At 48.7% G+C, this 22,808-nt stretch overlaps 1 protein-coding gene across 3 annotated transcripts in view; it reads right to left on the reverse strand.

The window, feature by feature from the left end:
* MYO5B (myosin VB) overlaps positions 1–22,808 on the reverse strand; it is a 149,159-nt gene that overhangs the window by 99,406 nt on the left and 26,945 nt on the right. For all 3 annotated transcript variants that reach the window (XM_039733359.1, XM_039733357.1, XM_039733358.1), the window contains exons 2-5: positions 22,458–22,568; positions 18,223–18,394; positions 15,597–15,741; positions 475–631 (exon numbers count right to left, since the gene is read on the reverse strand). In XM_039733359.1, the coding sequence (XP_039589293.1) occupies positions 475–631; positions 15,597–15,741; positions 18,223–18,394; positions 22,458–22,568 (585 nt within the window). The remainder of the gene's footprint in view (positions 1–474; positions 632–15,596; positions 15,742–18,222; positions 18,395–22,457; positions 22,569–22,808) is intronic.

Below are 22,808 nucleotides of genomic sequence, written 5' to 3' on the forward strand. Positions count from 1 at the left end.
GATTGATAGCAACAGAAAACTAACAAAAATTAAAATGAATTGAAATTCATATCTCATAATGCATAAATTAAATATCTCAGATTAATCCCTCCTTCTCAATTCCATGTTTGTACAACAAAAGAAGGAGATTAGGGGGCACCATGCAGTGACAAAGGAGAAAGGAGATGATAAAACACTAACAGTGCCAGCTGCACTGCTTGGGCTCTCCACCCTGGAGAGCCCCATCAAAGCCCAGCTCCTGGAGATGTGCTGGAGATACTCAGGCTCAGCTTTAAGACCACCAAATGCAGATGAAATTGGGGTGATCTACCTCCTAGGTGGAGGCTGTTGGTGCATCTCTGCCTGTCAGTCCAGCTCCAGGACGCTGTTACGCTGCCAGTCAGACCTGTCTCTCAAACCCCTGGGGGCTCTCACTGCCCTTGTGACTTAGGGCGAGACAGAGTGATCAGGACAGAGGAGAGGGAGCAGTTTTACCTCCATGATGGGGCTGGAGGCCAGGACCTTGGCCTCGATGTTGGTCTCGCTGGCAGAGCCCCCGACGGTGGCGAAGAAGCGCATGGCGTATTTGGCAGAGACCGTCTTGCCCGCCCCCGACTCCCCGCTCACGATGATGGACTGGTTCTTTTCATCCCTGGGGGGAGCCACAGCAGCAGAGTCAATAAAAGATAAGCTTCTCTGTTAATCCATTTCCTTGCCAGCTGCTTGCACCCTCTTCCTGTCGCTGGTCCCTCGCCCTGTGGCCAGCTATGTTACAGAGACTGAATTTCTTCTGGACTAGGAAAGTAATAGTCAGTGATACACAGCTGAGAGCACATGAAGGACACTGGACATCTCCAGAACATCGCCAGAGGCCTGCAGAGACAGTGGGAACTGAGCCCCTGCACAAAGCACTGCTGCCTCCTTCATCCCGAGACTCTGGGAATCCCATTTCTTCCACAACACCCAACCTCTGCTGCTGGACACCTGTCTGGAGAAATGTTAGCAGGCACTGGTTGAGTGTCAGCTCCTAATACTGTATTTTTAATTTTCCCTCCCAGCTCCTTCACTCAAAGAAGCTCCTTCACTCACTTTTGAGACTTTGCTCATTAAAACACAGCCAACTCGTGAAAATTGCTTTTGAAACACAGTTACTCAGAAAGATTCCTCTAGACTCAAAATGCATTAAAAACACTGAAGTTGTAAAATCAAGCATCCTAAAGTTGGGACATAGAAGAAGTCACCTGATTCCCTGGGCAATTATATGATTATCAGTATTTTCACACAACTCCCAGCATCTGGTTAAAACTCTGACAACCACAATACAAAGCATGTCTGGCATCAGACACACACCAAAGACTCATCCCTAAATCCTGTGACACTGTGAGGCTGAAGTGCAGAGGTACTTTACCAGATAGCTCCAGGGACCCAGACTTTGCACGGAGAAGCTGGGGGTGAACCATCTCATGCAGCTCTTGAGCCTTGCACAGAGCACAGGCTCTTCCAAATGCCCTTTTCCACTTGCAAAATTAATCATTCACACAAAAGCCATTGCAGAAGTCACCATGAAACAGCCAGTCCTTCCCAGCATGGCACCCACCAGATACGTCCCAATAATTAATCTGTTTAACATGCTTGAACTGCAAGGCAAAGAAAGGGCCAAGCCAGTGAGAGGAGCTCATTTTCAGACCCACATCTTTCCAAGGAAAGGTTTTCTGGCTCCAGGGCCAAGCGCCTCTGCTGCAGTGGGATTTTCTCCCCAGGGCATCATCAGCACACAGCAAACCCAGCAATTCAGCTGCAGACTTTGGGAAGGGCAGAGTTTTCACTGCAGGATTTGCTATAAGCTCCCAAAATGCCTGAGCTCTTGGGTAAGCTGTAAGGACATAATTGAGTGTGTTTTTAAGTAAGATCAACTTAAGCTTCCCAGACTCTGCCCTGGCTTCCATGAATCACAGCTGAAAGCGGGCACAGAAAATCCCATACACAAGTACAACAATAAATTTATATCTTGCAGTTGTCTTGACATCAGGAAACACCATCAAAACACATTTCAATTTAAGATACTCAGTTCAAGTTTATACCAGTTGAGGACAGAGGCTAAATGATTGCCCTACCCCACTTTTGTACTTCCAACAAAGACACACCACACCATTACTTCCCTCCACTGTCAGGCACAAACATCTTAATTCCTTCTAGGCTCAAGGTAATTGGTTTGAGAAAAAAGCCTCAGCCAAGTCACATGTAACATTTTGGTGTAGCCATGACTTTGAGACGCCTTCAGCAGCAGCAGACTGACAAGATAATTCCCAGCTCTCTCAATTTTTCATACACCAATTCTCAAAGTGCATCTTAATCCATCCCCTAGCCAGCTGGCTTTCCTGGGTACCAATGGGAAGGCAAGAGGAGCCCAGGAGCCAGGCAGCAGTGCAGGAACACGGGCTGTGAGTGGGGCACACCCTCAGCAATTAGAAATTACAGTGAGCCAGGAGCCAGCATCCACGAGCCACGCTCCCGGTGACTCACCCTGGGTGGGGACAGCCTGCTCTTGCTAAGTCACGGCGTGGTGACCTCAGCAGGCCTTGGCAAAGCCCCCGAGGCTCTCCCACAGCCAGCTGGCAGGATCCAGGCACGGGGCTGCCAACGTGCCACTCTCACACCTTTGGACTCCCACAGGTGTGCAGCAAGCCTCTCCGGGCAGCACCTGCCAGCAGGAGTGGGCAGCCAGCAGAGGAAAAGCACTGCCAGCTCCACAGCCCCAGAAGGGAGCTGGGTGAACCCACAGCAGCAGCTGCTGGGACAGCTGGTGGCTGTCCTGGTTTACCTCTGACTGAGCTCTGATTGATGCTTTGATCACCTTCAGGGAGCTGGGAAGTCAGTCTCTCCTTCCAGGGAACAAGTGAAAAGAGGAAGGCTTAGACTGGATATCTGGAAGAATCTCTTCATGGAAGGGGCTGCCAAGCCCCAGCACAGGCTGCTGGGAAGTGATGGAGTCCCCCTGCCTGGGAGTGCTCAAACCAAGTGTGGATGTGGCACTTGAGGACATGCTGGTGGTGCTGGCTGACAGCTGGACCTGATCTCAGAGGCCTTTTCCAGCCTTAGTGGATCCATGGTTTCTGTGACTCGTGGACTGTGCTGATCTCCATCAGTGAAATCCCACACTGGCCACCAGCAGGACCCAACAGACAGAATTCCTGTCAGCTGCCAAGAAAGGGGCAGACAGAGGCTTTGGCATGGGCTGCAAGGGTGGGTGAACAGACTGTCCTTGCTCAGAGGTGAGGGAGAAGCAGCAGGGAGAGGTGACAACCAAAATCCCTGCAAAAGGAGCTTTGCAAATGCAAAGCTGCCATGGCTTAGTGTACACTTGCCTCAAAATTACTTCAGAATTATTGTTTCCCACCCTTCTCTGCATGACAGGCATGGCCCAAGTGGCACATTTCAGATAACATTTTCCTGCCAATCTTCAGCTAAATGAGGCCAAAATCTCAAAAGATGCATTACCTGGCATCCAGACAGCATTGCTGCAAGGTAGTATTTGGTAGCCCATTTTTTTTCTCTTTAAGATTCACAATTATCAATTCTTGTCACCAATTTTGACCTGACTCATTATATCTCTATTACCAGCTACTGGGGTGGGCCAGGCTGGGAAGGCAGAGACCCACCCACCTGAGACCCCAGCTAAGGACCAACAGTTCCCCTGGGCTCCAGATCCCATTACAAAAATGCCTTTAAGTGGCATTCTGAGTGCTTCATGCCTCCCTCTGGCTTGCCTCCTTTTAAACAGACATTTGCCTAAAGACACTGAGCCTAGTGACAAAACTATGGCCAGCACAATTTACTGCTACTGCAGCCAGGTTCCATTTTTGCAGAGTTTCCCAAGAGTTTGCCCCAATGGCTGATGTGCTGCAATATGAAATGGGCCAGGTGAGCTCTCCATGGCACAAAAATCTTATGGATTATATCAATAACATAAAATGAAAAGAAAGCTGCTCTTAGCAGGCCACTCAACCTCCTGCATTTGCAGTAATGTATCTCCTCTGGGGTTTTTTGGTGGATAGTTCATGTTCAGACATTTATTTTCCAACTTCAGGAATAAAAGCTTTCAGGAATAAAGGCTGCAGAGTCTTTCCAGTGTACAAGTTAACCAACTGCTGGTGCCAGCAGGGGAAGATTGATGAACCCCGCGGAGCAGACGGCAGCACACAGGATGCTCAGGCAGCAGAAATGGTTAAAGCCAGGCAGGAGTTGTTTGTGTTCAGTGTGGAATAAAAGACACTGAAATGTTTGGCCACCGTGCAGGCACAGTGTGCAACACGGCTGCTTAAAGTACATTCAATTTTGGCAGGGCCAGCGCAGGAGAAAATTATTATTGAAAAGAACTTGGATAAAATGAAGTGTCTGTGGGTGAATACTGCCTCTGTTGCAGCATGGCAGCACTGCCCCATCTCCTCCTGGGGCTGGGTGGGCTCTTGAGCACCTCAGGGCTGCCACCACAACTTTTTATGCTGCCACAAAGTGCATCAGAGCCCCTCAACCCATGGCTCACAGCTCACATGATGCTCAGGCTGGAAAACAAACACCACGATCTGGGCTACAGCTCCCACCCATCAAAGAGGCAAACAAAACTCCAAGGGAGCAGAAGTCCAGCCAGAACAAGATCCAGAATTCTTTCTTCAATGCAAGAGGCAGCAGCAGCTCCAGAGGTGCTTTGGAGGTGGGTTACACATCTTTCTGCAGGTGTTTGCCAGCTTAAGATGAGTGCCCCTCAAGACCACACACAGTAAGAGATGGGTGATGTCTCCAGCCAGCAGAACTTAGAGGGTGCTTTTACAACACATGAAAAACAGCATGGAATCATAGAAATCCTAGGGTTGGGAAGGACATTTAAAGGCCATCTAGTAAAGGCCATGAATGGGGACACCTTCCACTCCCCCAGGCTGCTCCAAACCCCATCCAGCTTATCCTTGGACAGTTCCAAATATGAGGCAGCCAAAGCTGCTCTGGGCAACCTGCAGAAATTCCTTCTTTATATCTACTCTAAAAGTCTAACAGATACCATTTTTGAAAGGCAACATCTAAAGGTGCTGCCCAAGGCAAACAAAAGTCAGTTGGCTGTGAAGAGAAAGGGCCTTTGCTGATCAGCACAGGCTGCTAATTACCAGCCTTTACATCCAGGGAACATATTTCCCTGCCTGTCAAAGCAGTCAGTCCTTCACCTGCAGCAACACAGAGAGCACTGCTGCCCTGAGAGGAGCCCCCAGACAGCCTGGGAAAGGTGTGGAGAAGCATCCACACCCCAAGCTGCCCAGCTGGACACAGAGCAATCTGCATCAGAGCAGTCAGAGGTGTGGCACTGCTCAGTGCTTCCGTGTGCAGCCCTCACCACTTTAGCTAATTAATCCAGGGCAGAACATCCCTGGAAAATCCTCACTCCAGAAAAGGACATGGTCGAGCTACTGCAATAAAAAAGGATTTGAATCCAGGGATGGTTCCCACCACTGCTCTGCCAGAGACAGAGGAGACAGGGAACACCTCAGTGCAGATATGTACACCCTCAGCCTTCAGCAACACTGCTTAAAAACAGTATTTGAAGACAAATATAGCCAAAATGTTCTTCAGACATATATATCACCAGTCAGAATTTTTCCAAAGTCAGCTTTCTTTAAAGCAGTAATCCAAACCCATGAGGAGGGACCTGGAACATCTAGGATTTGTTTTCATAGTCATCCCTTCAGAAAAACACCACTGGCACAAGCAGCTTAACTGCACAACTTTATCCTGGACTCTGCATCAGGAGCAAAACCAGATGCACTAAAAACACAGTTTTTCCAAGAGGGAAAGGATCTGGAATAAACTAAGGCAGAGCCAGACCCTGTGAATAATTGTCAGGGGTCACTCCAGCTTTAATCCCAGATCTGACACTAATTCTCTGCGTCGTGGAACGAGTCAATAAGTCTCTCCACCATGGAAATCATATTTAACCTACTTCTTTCAGGTTGCTTGGAGGATTAGAGTTCATAAAGCAATCTGAAGATTAACAATCCTTTAAGTACTGTGGTTTGAATTGAGCCTGACCACAATGAGAACACCCACAAAAGCCCCAATGAATTTCTCCATTGACAGTGCTGCAAGGCTGAGAATGAGCATAGCTACTGCACTGTGTTGTTAGAAATATACAAAATGCAGTAACTTAACTACCACTGGGTTGCATCCCTCAAGTGCTAATGACAGTGATGCAAAACTGAGACAGCACAACTCTGCTTTCAAATTAGCAAACAGAAGTTGCACTCTGGAGGTGAAAATCAGTGTGTTCCAGCATCATAACATAGAGAAAAACCTTCTCTGAAGTGGTCTCTGAAGCCAGAAGTTGTTCCCATTTCTGTGGGATAACTGGAATTTGGAGCAGCATGACTATTGAGAGCGGCAGCAGATTCTTTTTCTTGTTGGGTCTAATTTGAGTTTTTAGAATCCCTGTCATTTTTACTTAAGGCAAACAGAAAACCACAATTTAGGGGCAGTTACCCTTTTCCCTCAGAGAAACCCAAGATGTTTTTCATCCAGGTGAAAAAGAATGCTTAAGGACTTGTCTTCTGTTTGCATTTTCAAATATCAGCTGCAAATGCATGTTTTATGGTGCAGCTGCTGAAGCCAGCAGCACTACAAGGACAGGTTTTCAGGAGCTACACATTCATTTGGGTCATTTCTTATAAATGGCATGGATTACTCTACACAACGTTTTTTTGGTCCTTTTTTTATATACAGAAAACTGTATTTAACATAGATAATTTTCTTTTTGTAGGGATAACTTTTGATACAGTGGCACATACCCATGGGGGAAAATAGCATTGTTTTCACCAACAACCTACACCCATATCAGAGCTTCAAAATACATTCAAAATTCATTCAAAATACAAAAGAAAGAGTTGGATTCCAAAGAGGTGGACTTGATTTGAACTTGATTATCCTGATGGGTCCCTTCCAGCTCAGCATGTTCTATGATTCTGAGATGCACTGGGGGTGATGCTGTCCCTGGGATCCACCCTGCGCAGCTTTGGAGCCCATCTGCTCACACCCCACTGGGCTTCAGCAAGGAGCCAGACAGAAAACGTGGCCTCCAATGTCTGAGCTGCTGGGAAGAAGCCTAAAAGCAGCAGTTTGGTCTGGAATGGGCAAGGGTGAGCAGGCACATGGAGAGCAGGCAAGGTGCAGCACTGATCTCCTGCGCGGCGTGCTCCGCCAGCTCGGCAGGGCAGGGCTGTTTCCTCCCTTTAACACCCATCCATCCCACATTCCCAACGCCAGGACCAAACCCCACGGAGCAGACCACGGCGTCTCTGCAGAGGTCAGAGTGCTTTCATTAATTGTTCCAGCACTCCAGGCAGTTTCCCCAGAGGAGAATTGGGACTCCCACAGGCCCCGGCCTGTTAATGCCCCAAACACTTCACACAGCCGGCTGGAAACGCCCCTCCAACAGCACAGAAAACCCTCACAGCTCTGAATTTCTGTGAAATGCTGAGCTGTGCCCAGTCTGGATGACCTTCTGACAGGACTGATGCCTTGCACACCCCATGAGGGAGGAACACAAGCTCCGCGGCCTCACGGAAACGAGGTCAGCAATTCCTTTGTGTGCCGTTCCCAAGGAGAGAAAAACACGCACCCGGCCAGCTTCCCCAGCTCTCTGGCACCCTGATGTTCTATTCTGTGCCGGGATCACACCACAGAGCATCCCTGGCTCCAGCCCAGGCCACCTGCAAGCTGCTGGAGCGCTGCAGAGGCAGGAGGCTTGGGGCTGCATCCTCCCAAAAAGCACCACAGAGGAAGGAACCTGGGATGCTGTGCCAGCAGATCAGCTTCGGAATACCAGAAGGAAAAGTCAGTTGTTCCTCCACCCCATGCTGGTCCCAGAAAGAAGGTCCTTCTGACTGACCACCATCCTAAGCAACTGCTGCTTGGAAAACTCCCACACTAGCATCTGACTAATTAATCAATTAAAACCCCAGAAAGGGGTTTTCAGAAACCACGCTCTGGGTTCCCCATCCCAAGACCTCCAGAAGTTCACTGAGGGTGTGGGGTGGCCAGCAGTGACTGGGAGGTGGGCAAGGCCAGTCACAATTTTTTGGGCTCTGATGTAATTATGCTGCTCATAAGTGCTGTTTTGAATGTTTAATTATACTTGGTGCTACAGCTGTCTCCCCTCAGAGCTCCAGCAGTTTTCCTGCATCACAGCAGTAGTTACATGTTTGATGTAGGCTATTATCCCTCCTTTCTGGTCAGTGATACTTCACACACACGCACACACACACACTCATTACTTTCAGGCCTTTCTCTGCCTTAAGCTTTCCCAGTTCTGTCCCATTTACGAGTATTTATGCTTTTTCTATAAGGAATGTTTCATTTATTATTAAATCTGCTAGCAAATAGCACGGTCTTTATTCCAAATTGCCAAAAAAGGGAAAAAAAATACATTTTAAAAAAGTTCATTAGTTGGCCGCTTCTCAGAGCACCTCTGTCCTCTCCCACAGCAAGTAAGACCAGAGGGTTTCTCCTCCAGTTCTTGGGAAACATTTTCTGGAGTGTCTCCCAATTTATTTTTTTAATACGTATCACCTCAAGAGAAGAAAATCAATCCCTGAGGTGTTACACCAGCACCAGCATGTTCATGGGATAGCTCTTGCAAAACCTCCTCCCCTCATCCCCATCCCACTTTTAACTCTAAGCAGAAGAGAAGCCCCTCAGTTTTGCAGCTTCCTAAATTCAAGGCTCTTGAGTTATTTTTCTTCGGGTCCCCTTTTTAGACCATAGCTTTATTTTTGGGATGATCCCTGCTGCGCAGCCCTGGTGAGGTGCAGCACAGCTCAGCCCCACAGCTCCCTGCAAGCCCCTACCCAGCCTCATTCCCTTGGAGAAAAAAACCCTTCCCTGCCTTTAATATAACACAGGATTCAGCCTTATTTACCGTGCCAGTCTGATTCCCCTCACATCTCTGTTGGGGGTTAATCTCTCTTTTAACTCCTATCTGCTCTGTCTTTGTATGGCTTTAAATCCTCCTCTAAAAGCTTGAAATCTGAAGTGCTGTGAAAGGGCATCCCCCACCGTGCCCATACCCCTCCCTGAGTCTATTTGCCTGTGTGCAGGGCTGTAGCTGCAATTTCTGCTCTTTTCCAGCTCCAGCCTTGCCCTCCAGAGCAGAAAAGAGAGCCGTGGTCACCTCAGGCAGCCCCAGTGGCACCTGCCCCTCTGCAGGACACAGACATTTCCCCTGTGGCTGCAGGGAGCAGGGATTTTGACGGTGCAGTGCAAAGCCTGGGAGCACTAACTTCCAATAAAAATGGAAAGCCACAGCTACGAAGAGTTACCTGCCTGCAGTCCAAGTGTTTGAGCACTTGGTGACAGAAGCAGCATGTGGGCCTTGGGGCTGAAGTGAGGAGACACCCTTTTTCCACACAATTTACAATTCAGGAATTATACAACAGATGCTGAGCCCGGTTGGAGCTGCAGACACCAGGCAGGGTTTATCTGGTACCCACTGCAGTTCAGACAAGATATGCAGAAGTTGGATTCATCCATCAAATCACTCCTGCATTTCTTATTTTATTTCTTCTGCAAGGACTATTGACAACACTGCGAGCAGATCCTCAAGCGGGGAACCAGGAAACTCCAGTCCAACCAACAGGTCAGCAGGACAATTGCCTTCCCACTGACATTGCAGGGGTCAGGTAAGGCCTGCAGAACCCTTCTGTGCTCCTGGCAGAACATCACACTGTTCTGCAATTCAGATTTAGCAGTTTCATGTGAAACAGACCCAAGATATTTTTGCCTGGCCTCATGGAACAGCTTTGCAGGGATGCACCTGAGAAAGCATCAGCCAGACAGAGGCACCAGAAAATAAAGCCCACGGCACTTGACCCAGTCCTTGCACTTCTCAGGAGGCTTTCACAAGCCCTTTACTACCCCAGATCTCTGCCACAGTGAGAGAAGAGGCACCAGAAAATAAAGCCCAGAAAAAAAAGAAGATAAAATTTACTACCCCAGATCTCTGCCACAGTGAGAGCTGGACACTGGACTCCCTTTTGTGTCCATCACCTGGCATGGGCTGCTGCCGTGTCACACCATCCAGGGGCCCACACAAGGGAGACAAAGTTCCAGCCACAGCAAGACCCAGAGCTGCCCCATGGAAAAAACACAGAGGGGGCTAACCATACCTTCAGTATTTGATTTATGACTTGGGCAAAGATCACCTCTGCCTGCTGCCTGCTCCCTGCTTTTGAGACATGTTTGGCAGCCTTGGGAGGGTCCATTCCTCTGCTCCGCTGCCCACAGCACATGCCTCTCTCACCTAGTGCTGTTCAATTCTGTATGCTGTTAAGTATAATGCCTGGGGTTTATTTAAATAAATAAATAGATAGATAAATAAATAGATAAATAAATGAATACCTGTCACTCTTGCTCCGAGAATGGCACAGGAACGGGCGAGAAGCAGGATTGTAGGAAGCGCAAAGAAGACTTTGTTCCAAAGAACCGCGCGGTTTATATAGAGTGATACGATACATTCTGTTTGATTGGCTAGCTAACAAAAACACCTTCCTCACACACCGTCCTTGAGAAGAGCAGAAAGACAAAGCAGAAAAACACCACCTGCAGATTGTTTATACTAACAAGTTATCACATCCTTACAACTCCCTGAAAGTTCTCACAAGCCGCTGTGAGAAACGCTTGATGTTTCTCTCTGTCCCATGGCATACACAAATACCCCCCAAAAAAACACCAAAAAAACAACAGCAACAAAACCAACACAAAACAAAAAACACCAAGAAATAGAACCTCACCAAACCCAAAAGCATTAGGAAACCTTACTGGGACTAGCAACTCCTAGCTTGTGCCCAGAACAACCCCAATTGGTACAAAAGGGAGAGACAAGGGCCAAAGACACAGAAGTCACACAAATATATCCACTGTGGTGATTTTCCTAATAGACTCAGCCCAGCATCACGTGAAAACATGATGAGCACACTGACAAGTAAAGCTGGCAAGAATTAAAATGGAGCTGCAGACAAAACAGGGAATATCTAACTAAAAATAGAACTAAAGCCCCCAAAGGCTGGGAGGGGCGAGCTGGTGTTGCACTGTCACCATCCAAACTTCCTCCATGAAGCTGGCAACAACTAGTGGGTCACATTCAAGGGTCAGAGCATGAATCGTGGACTCTCTAAAGTTCAAAAAGCCCTCCCAAGACCATGGAGTCCCAGCTGTGCCCCATCCCCACCTTGTCACCAGTCCAGAGCACTCCGTGCCACATCCAGTCCTTCCTTGGACACCTCCAGGGATGAGGATTCCAACACCTCCCTGGGCAGCCCCTTCTAATTCCTGAGCACCCTTTCCATGGGGAAATTCCTGCTGGTGTCCAACCTGAGCCTGCCCTGGCCCAGCCTGAGGCCGTTCCCTCTCCTCCTGTCCCTGTTCCCTGGAGCACAGCCCGACCCCCCGGCTGTCCCCTCCTGGCAGGAGCTGTGCAGAGCCACAAGGTCCCCCCTGAGCCTCCTTTGCTCCAGGCTCAGCCCCTTCCCAGCTCCCTCATCCTCTCCTAGGCCTCCAGCCCTTCCCCATCTCCATTCCCTGCCCTGGACACGCTCCAGCCCCTCATGTCCTTCTTGCCATGAGGGGTCAGAGCTGTCCCCAGCTTGACCTCAGCAGTGCTGGCACAGAGCAGTGTGAAACATGTGCTGCTCAGGTCAGGCTGACTGCAGCAGAAATACAGATTTTCAAGAGGGAATTTTTGCCAGACTCCAGGCTCCTGCCCAGAGGGATGACACACAGGGAAATGAGAGCGAGGATGTGGACACACAAGGCATCTTTTGTTCTTCTGCGAGAAAAGCCAGAATCAGCCAGGCCATCAGTGGCTGTGCTGTCCCTCTGTGTGACCATGGCACAGCTTTCAGGCTGCTCCCAGGAGGTAAAACACTTTCTGTGGCCCCCTAGCCCCACTGCACCTCTCCAGGAGAGGACCCTGACCAGAGCAGGTGCCTGCACTGCCCTGCAGGCAATCCACATCCCAAGGTGCTCACTCCTTCCAACCCAGGGCCACTAACGATCACTAAATGATCCATGCCTCCACCATACCAACACCACTAACCACCACCACAACTAACAACCACGAAATGATCCATCCCTCCACCTTCCCAAACCCACTAACCACCAACACCACTAAGAATCACTAAATGATCCATCCCTCCACCTTCCCAAACCCACTAACCACCAGCACCACTAAGAATCATTAAATGATCCATCCCTCCACCTTCCCAAACCCACTAACCATCACCACCACTAAGAATCATTAAATGATCCATCCCTCCACCATACCAACACCACTAACCACCAACACCACTAATAATCACTAAATGATCCATCCCTCCACCTTCCCAAACCCACTAACCACCAACACCACTAAGAATCACTAAATGATCCATCCCTCCACCTTCCCAAACCCACTAACCACCAACACCACTAATAATCACTAAATGATCCATCCCTCCACCTTCCCAAACCCACTAACCACCAGCACCACTAAGAATCATTAAATGATCCATCTCTCCACCATCCCAACACCACTAACCATCACCACCACTAAGAAACATTAAATCATCCATCTCTCCACCATACCAACACCACTAACCATCACCACCACTAAGAATCATTAAATGATCCATCTCTCCACCATCCCAACACCACTAACCATCACCACCACTAAGAATCATTAAATCATCCATCCCTCCAGCTTCCCAAACCCACTAAACACCAGCACCACTAACAACCACTAAATGATCCATCCTTCCACCCTCCCAACACCACTAACTATCACTATCACTAACAATAACTAATTGATCCCTCCTTCCACCATCCCAACATTTGATTCTCCTGCCTCCAGCAGCAGCACTTGGAGCAAACTGGCTCCATGCTGCTCATTTTGTTTAAAACAGCACTGTTCTAGTGAACTGAGTGTGTTTAGTCCCACACTGGGTATCTGGGGAGTTTCTAAAGAGCTGGTCACTGTTAAAATTAGAGGATGTCACATATGAATTTTAATCACTTGCCTTGTTTGTTGTTGTTGTTGGTTTTTTAAGTTGTTTCACATGCAAGTGCTGCAAAAACATCGTTTTTGAGAAAAGCTCATACTTAAAGGGGAGTTTTAATACACACTGAATACACTGTAGGTGTTCAGGTCCTTTATGAAAAGTTCTACTCAAAAAAGGGGTCAGGTGTTTTTTCACAACCTCTGCAGCCCCATTGTACAGCCCACCAATGGCTTTTTTTTTTTCTTTTTTTTCCCTTTTTTTTCCTTTTCCTTTTTTTTTTTTCGTTTTTTCCTTTTAAATTGGTATTTTCTGATGACAGGACAAAAGCAAACACAGAATGCCACACAGTCACCTGTGAGGGTGCTTCCTGTCCCATCTCTTGGGCGCTGAGGATGAGGCAGTGGGAAAGCACAGGAACAAGTCACTAACACTAGTACCCACTGACTGCCTTACACTCTGCCCTGGCACCTTGTCTCTGCATGGAAAGCTCAGAAATAAAATCTAATTACCTCCAATTTTTCTCATTTAACACAGAGTCTTAAGTTTTGTGCCCTTTTCCCCTGCCATCCACTCAATCCCATTCAATCACTTTCACTGTGCTTTCCTTGTGCACACTGGGCCACTAATGGTCATAAAATATTCAAAAACCTCCAGGACTGGCCAGACTGTTTTCCTGCAAGTTTGACCTTCTGAGGCGGCAGCCTTGAGCTTTATTCCTGATCTATAAGGATGCACCAGACATAATCCAATTGTTTAAAAGCTGAACTGCAAAACAAGTGATATCTTTGCACCAGTTTAGGTTTAACAAGCTACATCCCACCTCACCCCAAAGCAGTAAAGCTGACTGAAGACACGAGGCATCCCACAGAGTCAGCATTTCAGCTGAAAAAGGGCAAAAAGGAGTCCTTTTCAATGCCCTTTATCCATCACCCAGGAGCTATGCCATCCACACCCCTTGCCCCAGCAGCTCCTCCACTCTCCTTGGAGCACCATGGAGGATCAAGCTGCAGAGAGCACAACACCCACCCAGGAGCACTCAGACTAAAAACTCAGTGTGCCACATTTTCAGGCACATTTCAAATAACCAGGTAAATTCCTATAATCCGTGTCCCAATCTCCTCTCAGCCCTGTCTGAAACCCTCTTTTGTACCCAAGCCTGCAATTACCATAATAACAGCCCAAAACAGAAGGCACTAGGGGAGCACTGAGCAGTGAGCACCTTGCCTGAGAGCTCTGAAGGTGGTTATTTTCCTGTCCCCTTGAAAACAGAGCAGTCTGAACCACCCAGAGACAGCAGTTATCCTTTATAAGTTGCTGTCAAAAGCAGCTTTATTCTGATAAGGAGGGAAGCAGAGACAAGCATTGCTGGCTAGATCTGTTAGCCCACTGCCTGCAAGATTCGATGTAGGAGAACAGCACCTAGCAAACTTCATCACCTGAAGTTTGTCCCTAAAAAAACTTCAGCAGAAAAGCGAGTTGCTGCTTTGTGTTTTAGACACTTGCCCTGGAAAACCCACAGGTCCTGTCCACATGGGTCAGCAAAACCCTGGTATCTTCTAAAAAGAGCCCTGCAGCTTGCTGCTCAGTCTGGAATCACACAAGGACAAAATCCTAAGCCTTCCTCTTTCTGCAGGCAGCTCCCCAAATCCCTGAACTCTTCTCAAAGCGGCTTTGCCCAGAGCACAGCACTTGCAGGAGTGAACTGCAGGCTGGGTTCAGCTTGGGTGCAGTCCATTCGATCTCTGGCAGTGGCAGTGCTCCTCCAGATGCATTTCTGCATTGAAATCCAGCTCATTTTTATTAGAAATGCATCCTAACTCACCACTAAAACTCAGACACAGCAGAAAGAAAGAACCTTGGAAAATGGTTCAGTGCTTACTCTTGCTATTAAAAGCCAAGGCTGTACAAAAATCTCAGCTAATTCACAAGCAAACAAAAACACACTGTGTGAGTCCTGACAGCTATAATAAAATGATCCCTGGTACAACAATTTTTAGTTTCCTCCCCAATTCTCTTTTGGATTATGACTTATTTCTTAGGAACAAAATGCTACATTTGTCCTCAGCAACACAAGAAGCAAGAAATAAATAAAGTAAAACTCTCACCATATCCATCTGGTGAAGGGAGGGATTTGAGGGACCCATAAATATCTCCAAGTATCTGCCAGTTACCACCTAACTCATAATCACAATATCTCCATAAAGCAACAACTAACATTAGCTTCTGGATTTAGTTTGATTATCTCACCGAATTATCTGAAATGTGGTTTCCTCTAAGCTATTAAACATGACATTTGCAGAGCGGTTTGAATTTCTTCCAGGAAACTCGTCCAAGAGGCAACAAGTGAGAGATCCCCCTGAGTTCCAAGCAGGGATCCCCATCAGCCCAGCAGCCCGGGTGCATGGGATCAAGTCATTAGGCAGAATTAATTAAAATACCTGACCTCCAGCACGCTCTCTTTCACCACTTTGCTTTCACTGAGCATCTGGAGCATTTAATGGCACCTTTGCTCACTTCTGACCCAACCACCTGTGTCGGGCCCCCCCTGACCTGGCCATCTGCTTGTAGGCTTCCTCGGCCACGGCGAAGATGTGGGGGTCCATGTCCCCCATGTTCTGGCCGCTGTAGGCGTAGATGACATCCTGCTCGTAGATTGGCAGCTGCTCGTAGGGGTTGATGGCCACCAGCACGATACCTGAGGGCAGACAGACAGCAGGGAAGTCACACACCACGGTATTTCAGGGTTTTCAGGGCTCGTCTTAGTTCCTTCAGTAAGGTTTTTAAAATGCAGTGATTGAGAGTTAACAAAGGGAGTGAATAGGGAAGGGCTCATAATTCTTATCTCAGCATCCCCTTCAACAGCAATGCAGTAAGCCCCTGTACAGTTACAAAGGAGATGCACAAAGCTGGTGAGAAGAGCAAAAATATGCAATAATCTCCATTGTGTGAAGACAGGCTTTGCAGGAGGGGTGAGGAGAGATCAACACAGCCTGAGCCAGCACTACAGAAAAGCAATTCCCGTGCAACCAAAGCTCTGCTAGGCCCAAACAAACACGCCGGGTTTTCCCCTGGCCTGGGCTGTGAGTAAAAACTCCAAACAAAGACTGTGCCCAAATCAAACTGAAGTACATAAATCACAGGGAAGGAATGCCAGAGCCTGCTCTGAGGCTTTCATGTCTGCCTCCTCTCCTGCTCTGGGCACGGAGCTGGGAGCTAATGAGAGGCCCTGCCACACGTGGAGCTCCCCGAGGGCTCCAGAGAGCTGCTCTGTGCCCAAGATCCACCTCGGAGGAGTTTTGGGTTGGGCAGGCCTCAGCTGTCCCTGCAAGGAGATCCAGGAGCACCTGGCTGGGGAATCAGCATTGTACACCTGGCTGTGGGGCCATTGGTGTACACCTGGCTGTGGGCCAGTGCCACACTCCTGGCTCTGGGGCAGTGTCACACTCCTGGCTGTGGGCCAGTGTCACACTCCTGGCTGTGGGGCAGTGTCACACTCCTGGCTGTGGGGCAGTGTCACACTCCTGGCTGTGGGGCAGTGTCACACTCCTGGCTCTGGGGCAGTGTCACACTCCTGGCTCTGGGGCCAGTCCTGTGCTCCCACCCCAGGACTCGGGCACGCTCCCGCTACAGGAGCGCAGGAACTCTCAGCTTGCAGCAAACACCAGGAAAGGCAAAGGTCAGTGGCTGTCCCAGCTCCTGCCCCTGCAGGACACTGGCCCAGCTGCTTCACCTCCCCGAGCCCCGCTCCTGCCTGCTTGCTTCCCGGTTCTGCTCAGGTCACACGCCAATTTTCCCTGACTCACCAAAACCGCGAAGCAAACCAAGCTGAAGGGCTGTGCTCACTTCAGACAAGCACCTTCCTGCCCCTCTCAGCGCTTTATAACCAAAGCACGAGGCATGCTGCAGCCAGGCAGAGCTTTGCAACTAGACCTACACAGCCCAGACGCCCGCATCTCCATTAATGCTGCACTCCAGACCATCATGAGCCTTCATGAGAAGCTGCCCTCACAAAACCTCACTGATTTTGGGTGACAGCAGGCCTGTGGGTGACTGAAGGCACATGTGCAGCTGCAAAAGGCTGCAAGTTATGCCAGTAATCCAACACTACACAGCATTAAATGCTGAAAGTTAACATTACTAAGAGCCACAGTAGCTAGATACTTATAGGCCACTGTTTTAAAAAGCCATCTCCTTCTGCCAGTTATCTGCAGAAACCAAACTGCAACACAGTCACAGCTGTACACACCAGCTTTAAAAGGACACAGGGAATGGCTTCCCATTGACAGAGGGCAGGGCTAAATGGGATGTTGGGCAGGAATTCCTGGCTGTGAGGGTGGTGAGGCCATGGCACACATTGTCCAGTGCAGCTGTGGCTGTCCCTGGATCCCTGGGAGTGTCCAAGACCAGGTTGGAGAGGGCTTGGAGCAGCCTGGGATAGTGGAAGGTGTCCCTGCCCATGGCAGGGGCTTGGAAAAAGATGATTCTTAAAACCCCTGCCAACCCAAACAAGTCTGGGATTCTATGAATTGCCTTCTTTACTTTCTTCTTAACTTTTCAAGCTGCAACTTGTTGGTGTCCATCCACAGGTAACTGCTGTCCTGAATAGCTTTGGCAAGGCACCCTCCCCAAAAATCACAAACCCAAGTTCACATCTGCCCTTCTCCTGCTCTGAATTTGGGAGTTAGACAATTCCCAAAGCCATGAAGAAAAGGAAGGAAATGGCAGAGATGGAAGGATTTTTGCATTTTTTCTGGAGGAAAATGTGCAATGGACATTCCTCTCTCTGTCTGGCATGCTGCTGTTCACTGTTTTTTTTAGTCCTACTACTGAAGTCCTACCCCTACTTTAAGTCCTACCCCTACTTTAAGTCCTACTTGAGTCCTACCCCTACTTTAAGTCCTACCCCACCCCATGGGGGCTGCCAAGCACATGCAAGGCTGGCCTCAAACTCATCTGACAAGATGTTCCCACCAAGAGCAGAGGTACCATGAGCTCAGCAAGGCCACAGTGCTCACCAGCCCTCAAAACCCACCTCTTTTACACACACTCGTGCCTCCCACCCTAAACCCCCCTCCCCAGGCTTTCCTCACGCTGCAGCCTCGGGTTGATGGTCTCAAGGGGCTCCTCTGTGGCCCCACAACCTCCCAGGAGCTGGAGGTGTGCTCTGGACACTCACCACAGTAGGTGTAGATGTGGTTGGACTCGAGGAACCTGACTTTGAGGTTGTGCAGGACGGCGGGCTCGTGCAGGTAGCTGAGGGCTGTCAGGTCATTCTGCCCCACCAGGATGTCTGGGTTCCGTAGGAAGGGCAGCTCGCTCCCTGGCAGGTCGAGAGGGTACTCGTAGAGCTGAGGAGGCACACGAGGAGCACAAAAAAACAACATCCCCTTTAATGGTTTGTAGCTTTTCCAGGCATAACTCCTGCTAGTGTTAAACGCTTACACGCCCCGCTCTAAATCAAATTAAAAGCCTCTTGGTGATAAATGCTGTAGGGTTGCCAGGTCACCCCTCGGGTGACGGCTTTGAGCTGACCACCACATGGTCCTGGTGGACACTGATGGTCCACAAGCACCAAACTGGCCATGCCTGAGTCATCCTCAGGCCAGCCTTGGGACAAACAGCCTTCAGCCACCTCCGAAAGGCAGCTGCAGAAACCCACAGCTTCACCTGATCTAAGCATCTTCCCGCTCTTGGAAAAGCGGCCTCATTCCAAACTAGATCATGCTCTTACCATCAGAGCCATTTCTCAGCTCGTTTTTAATTCAGGTAACTTTTATACCTGAAATCTGGCACCCCTTGAGGCAGAGAGGACAGGGAGAAGTCTCTGCTGCTGAAGTGTCTGAGGAGCCAGGTTACACTGCTGAAGTTGGCATATGGGCAGCCTTGTGATATTTCTGACTTGTTCCCCAATGAGCAACAGGGCCATCAACTAAAGAAAAACTGCATTTTTTTTTTTTCTTTACAGAGGAAAGAAAACAAAACTGCCAGTAATACTGCCTCAGAAAGGAGGCCTTGTGATCAGCTCCCATCAGAAGGGAGGAATCCCAGCTTCCAGGCAAAACTCCTGTCACTGCACTGGATCCCTGCCCGTGCAAACAACACAAGGAGGGCTGACCCAAGTGCACAGGCTCCCTCAGCATGTCTGACAACCTCGGGCTGGTTTGATCCTCCAGCTCCACGTTGTCAATGCCAATTTTCAAGAGTTTGCACTCGGTCTCACATCTTGATGGCAAACACACCAGGGATGCCCTGTGATATTTAACAGTCAGCTCTTCATTGTGAGGGAGCACTCCTGCATACAGAGCAGGGCCAGAAAGCACAAAACCCGTGAAGACCCACTTAAAGCACAAGGACAAAAGGAAGCACTGAGCAGCTGGGTAATGCATGTTGGCTGTCAGGAGCAAAAGGCTTTCTGCAGCTTTGAATGCCCTGAAGGTATGTGTGCTGGGTGTCTCCAAACTGATGCACACAAGTGCTGCTCCCTTTTGCTAGGGCATTTCAGACCTACATGACACAGATCCAGGCAGGACTTCATACAGCAAAGCATCAAGCAGGGCACTCCCAGAGACCTCGGGTCTCTTGCACAACCCCAAAATGAGACGTTCCATGTTTCACCATGACTGTGAAATGCTTATTAAGCTACTACCTACAACACCTGGAAATGCTTTCATCACCTTGTACTTTAATGTTGCTGATCCTGAACTCAGATGCACTAAACCATTTGACCTTGCAGGGCTCCTCAGTGCCTTTAGTTTCCAGGGAAATATCCAGATTAAAGAGGAAAAAAATAATTCCTGCCCAAGTACTAAAACTGCAGGAGATCTCAGCCAGGAAGGGAGGATGGGGGTTGTAGCACTCAGCTACAGGACCCAGGACATTCCTCTGTCTGCCCTGGGTGATTCAGGACCTGGCAAGGAGCTCAGAAACCTTGGCATGAAGTAAAAAACACCTGTGCCTTTGATTTTAGTCCATGGAAAAAATTACTAACTTTGTGTGAGGATTTAGAAACCACAAGAGATTGAGGAGAATGATAGTCAATTTGTCACAGGCTGAAAAAGTAGAATTTTGGGGTTTTAGAATGGGAGTTCAAGAGGCAAGGTGGAGGAATCTGGGTGTGCCCTGTCCTTCTTCTCCTTCTGCTTGTCCTCCATCTTCTGCTGGGATGGTGGCACTTTTGGATTGGTTTAGAGTAGAGACAGACTGTCTAACATAGGTGACAGCTAGTGGAAAATTGTTGTAAATAAAGTACACGTAGTTCTTAGTATAAAAATTAACACCACTCCAAGGGCAGGCGCTGTGCCACAACACAACCTGCTGGACAGACCTCAGCAGGTCAGAAAAAGAGTGAAAGAGATAAGGAAAAATAAACAACCTTGAAAAGCAGAACCAACAAATCTCAACTTCTTCAGTTATGGCACTGGAAAAAAAATACTTTCTAAAACTTTGGGGGCATCACAGCAACAGAAACAGATGTACTTTGGCAGCCTGAGCACAAGGGGAAGAAAGGAGCTCCTGTGGGTGAGATGGGCACCCAGGCACCCATCTGCCCCAGCCCTGGCTCCAGCAGCACAAGGACGTGGAGCTGCTGCAGCCAGTGCAGAGCAGGCACGGAGATGCTGCCAGGGCTGGAGCCCCTCTGCTCTGGAGCCAGCCTGGCACAGCTGGGGCTGCTCCCCTGCACAAGAGAAGGCTGCAGGGACACCTGAGAGCCCCTGCCAGGGCCTGCAGGGGCTCCAGGAGAGCTGCCCAGGCACTGGGGACAAGGCCTGCAGGGACAGGACAATGGGGAATTATCTTAAGCTGAAGGACAGTAGGCTTAGTTAAGATATAAGGAGTAAATTCTTTGCTGTAATGGTAGTGATGCCCTGGCCCAGGGTGCCCAGAGCAGCTGTGGCTGCCCCTGGATCCCTGGCAGTGCCCAAGGCCAGGCTGGATGGGGCTTGGAGCAGCCTGGGACAGTGGGAGGTGTCCCTGCCCATGGCAAGGGGTGGAATGGGATGAACTTTAAGGTTCTTCCAACCCAAACCATTCCACAATAAAATGATGATTCTGTGCCTGGTGCTTCCAGGGGACTGCAAGCTGGCATCTGTGCATCTCCTCAGCCAGATTTATCACTGTGGAAGGTAAAAAGGCATCAAGCATCCTCCATCCTTTATCCTCCCCAGAAAGCTGCCCTGTGCTGGAAGAGCAGGACAACAAAAGCAGCTGAGGACAAGCCAAGAAGAAGCAGCAGCACCAAGCACTGGGTGCAGACCCCAACATCAACAACGTTCTCTGCAAACCTGGCACACTCACACTGCCAACAGCCTGAGCCTGAGCTGCTCTGAAAGAAAAACTGCTTTGACAAACTCCCTGATCAACCACAGCTCATTCCTGTTCTCCGTCTTCCATAAGGCAATATGGTGAAAATGCTCCCCACAGTGGGAAAGGTCTGGCTTGGAGGGGATGGGAATTACCCACCCTGCTGGGCACGTGGGAATCTGTACTGGGTGGTCTCTGCTAACTCTTACAGGCAGCAGAGCAGATCACACTCTAGACAGCTCAGGAAACCCCACCTGCTCAATGAAGAAAGATGGTTTAGGTGCAATTCTTCATGAAAAGTGTATTTATTCTTCCTGCTACAGCAGGCAGCTCGTGGTGGGCACGCAGCACCACTGCTCCAGTCCATAAAGTGAATTTGCAGCTGATGCAAATGCCGTGGTTAACTTCATCTGCAATTCCCTGCTGTCACCCAACGTCCCACCCCACGAGGTTTTGTGTGGAACGGAGAGCAGCTGCTCCTCCCCAGCCTGTGTCCTGCTCTGGGGGTGATTAATTGCTGGCTGCTCACACGCTGCAGCCCGGGCTCTTTGCGCATTTGGAACCAGCGCCGGCTAGAAAACATCTACATCTAAATGAGTTTTGTGTTTTTCCCTTTTAAAAGCTTCTCTTATTTAAAAACGGAGCAGAGAAAAAAGGGGTTTACGTAAGGGTGTGCTCAGAGAGAAAAGCTAAGGCGTGGAGAAAGCTGTTGCACAGCAGTCACCTCCGAGCCGTGTGTGGGTTTTCCACCAGCACCCGAGGCTGAGTGGATGCCACCAGCCGTGCTCTCCACAATTTGTTCGGCAGCAAAAAGCACAAACTGGCATTTCTGACACACTGCTGCTATTAAAAAAAAATACATCCTGGTATCACAGGCTATTACCAGTTTGCCAGGAGATGAAAAGAGATGATGGAGGTCAAGGGCTTTTCTCACAACCTACTGTAACACAAGTGTCTAGGGAGGGAGCAGGCAGGGAAAAGCTGGAAGTGTTGAGGCAATAAAACACATTTTAAACCACTTCACAGAAACTATGAAATGGATCATCCTTCTTCACACATTAATTCGAAGCTTTAAATTGCTAAAAAGAATAATGACATTCAAAAGCTTACAGTTTCATCTTCAAGTTTCAGCTGGAGGCTTTTATCTCCCTCTTTGTAATCCTTGATAATTTCTGCTGATCTCCAAACTTCATCAGGGTCAGGAATCCAAACCCTAGTGTACTGGAGAGGTGAAAAAGAAAAGAAAGAAAAAAGTTTAAACATGATAAAACCTCAGGAAATTAAATGAGAAATAAATTAATTCTCCGTTAGTACAGTCTCACACTCATTGTAAAGTCAATGCAGCTAAACCATTTATTTGAGTAAAAGAAAAAATAGATCCAGTTTTAGTTCTTGGAGTAAATTACAGACCAGAAGTCTAACTTTTCAGTCTAATTTTCTCCTGGACAAAGTGTACACTGG

Source organism: Passer montanus, unplaced genomic scaffold, assembly GCF_014805655.1.
Source record: "Passer montanus isolate IOZ18808 unplaced genomic scaffold, ASM1480565v1 scaffold86, whole genome shotgun sequence".
In the NCBI taxonomy this organism is placed as follows: Eukaryota; Metazoa; Chordata; class Aves; order Passeriformes; family Passeridae; genus Passer; species Passer montanus.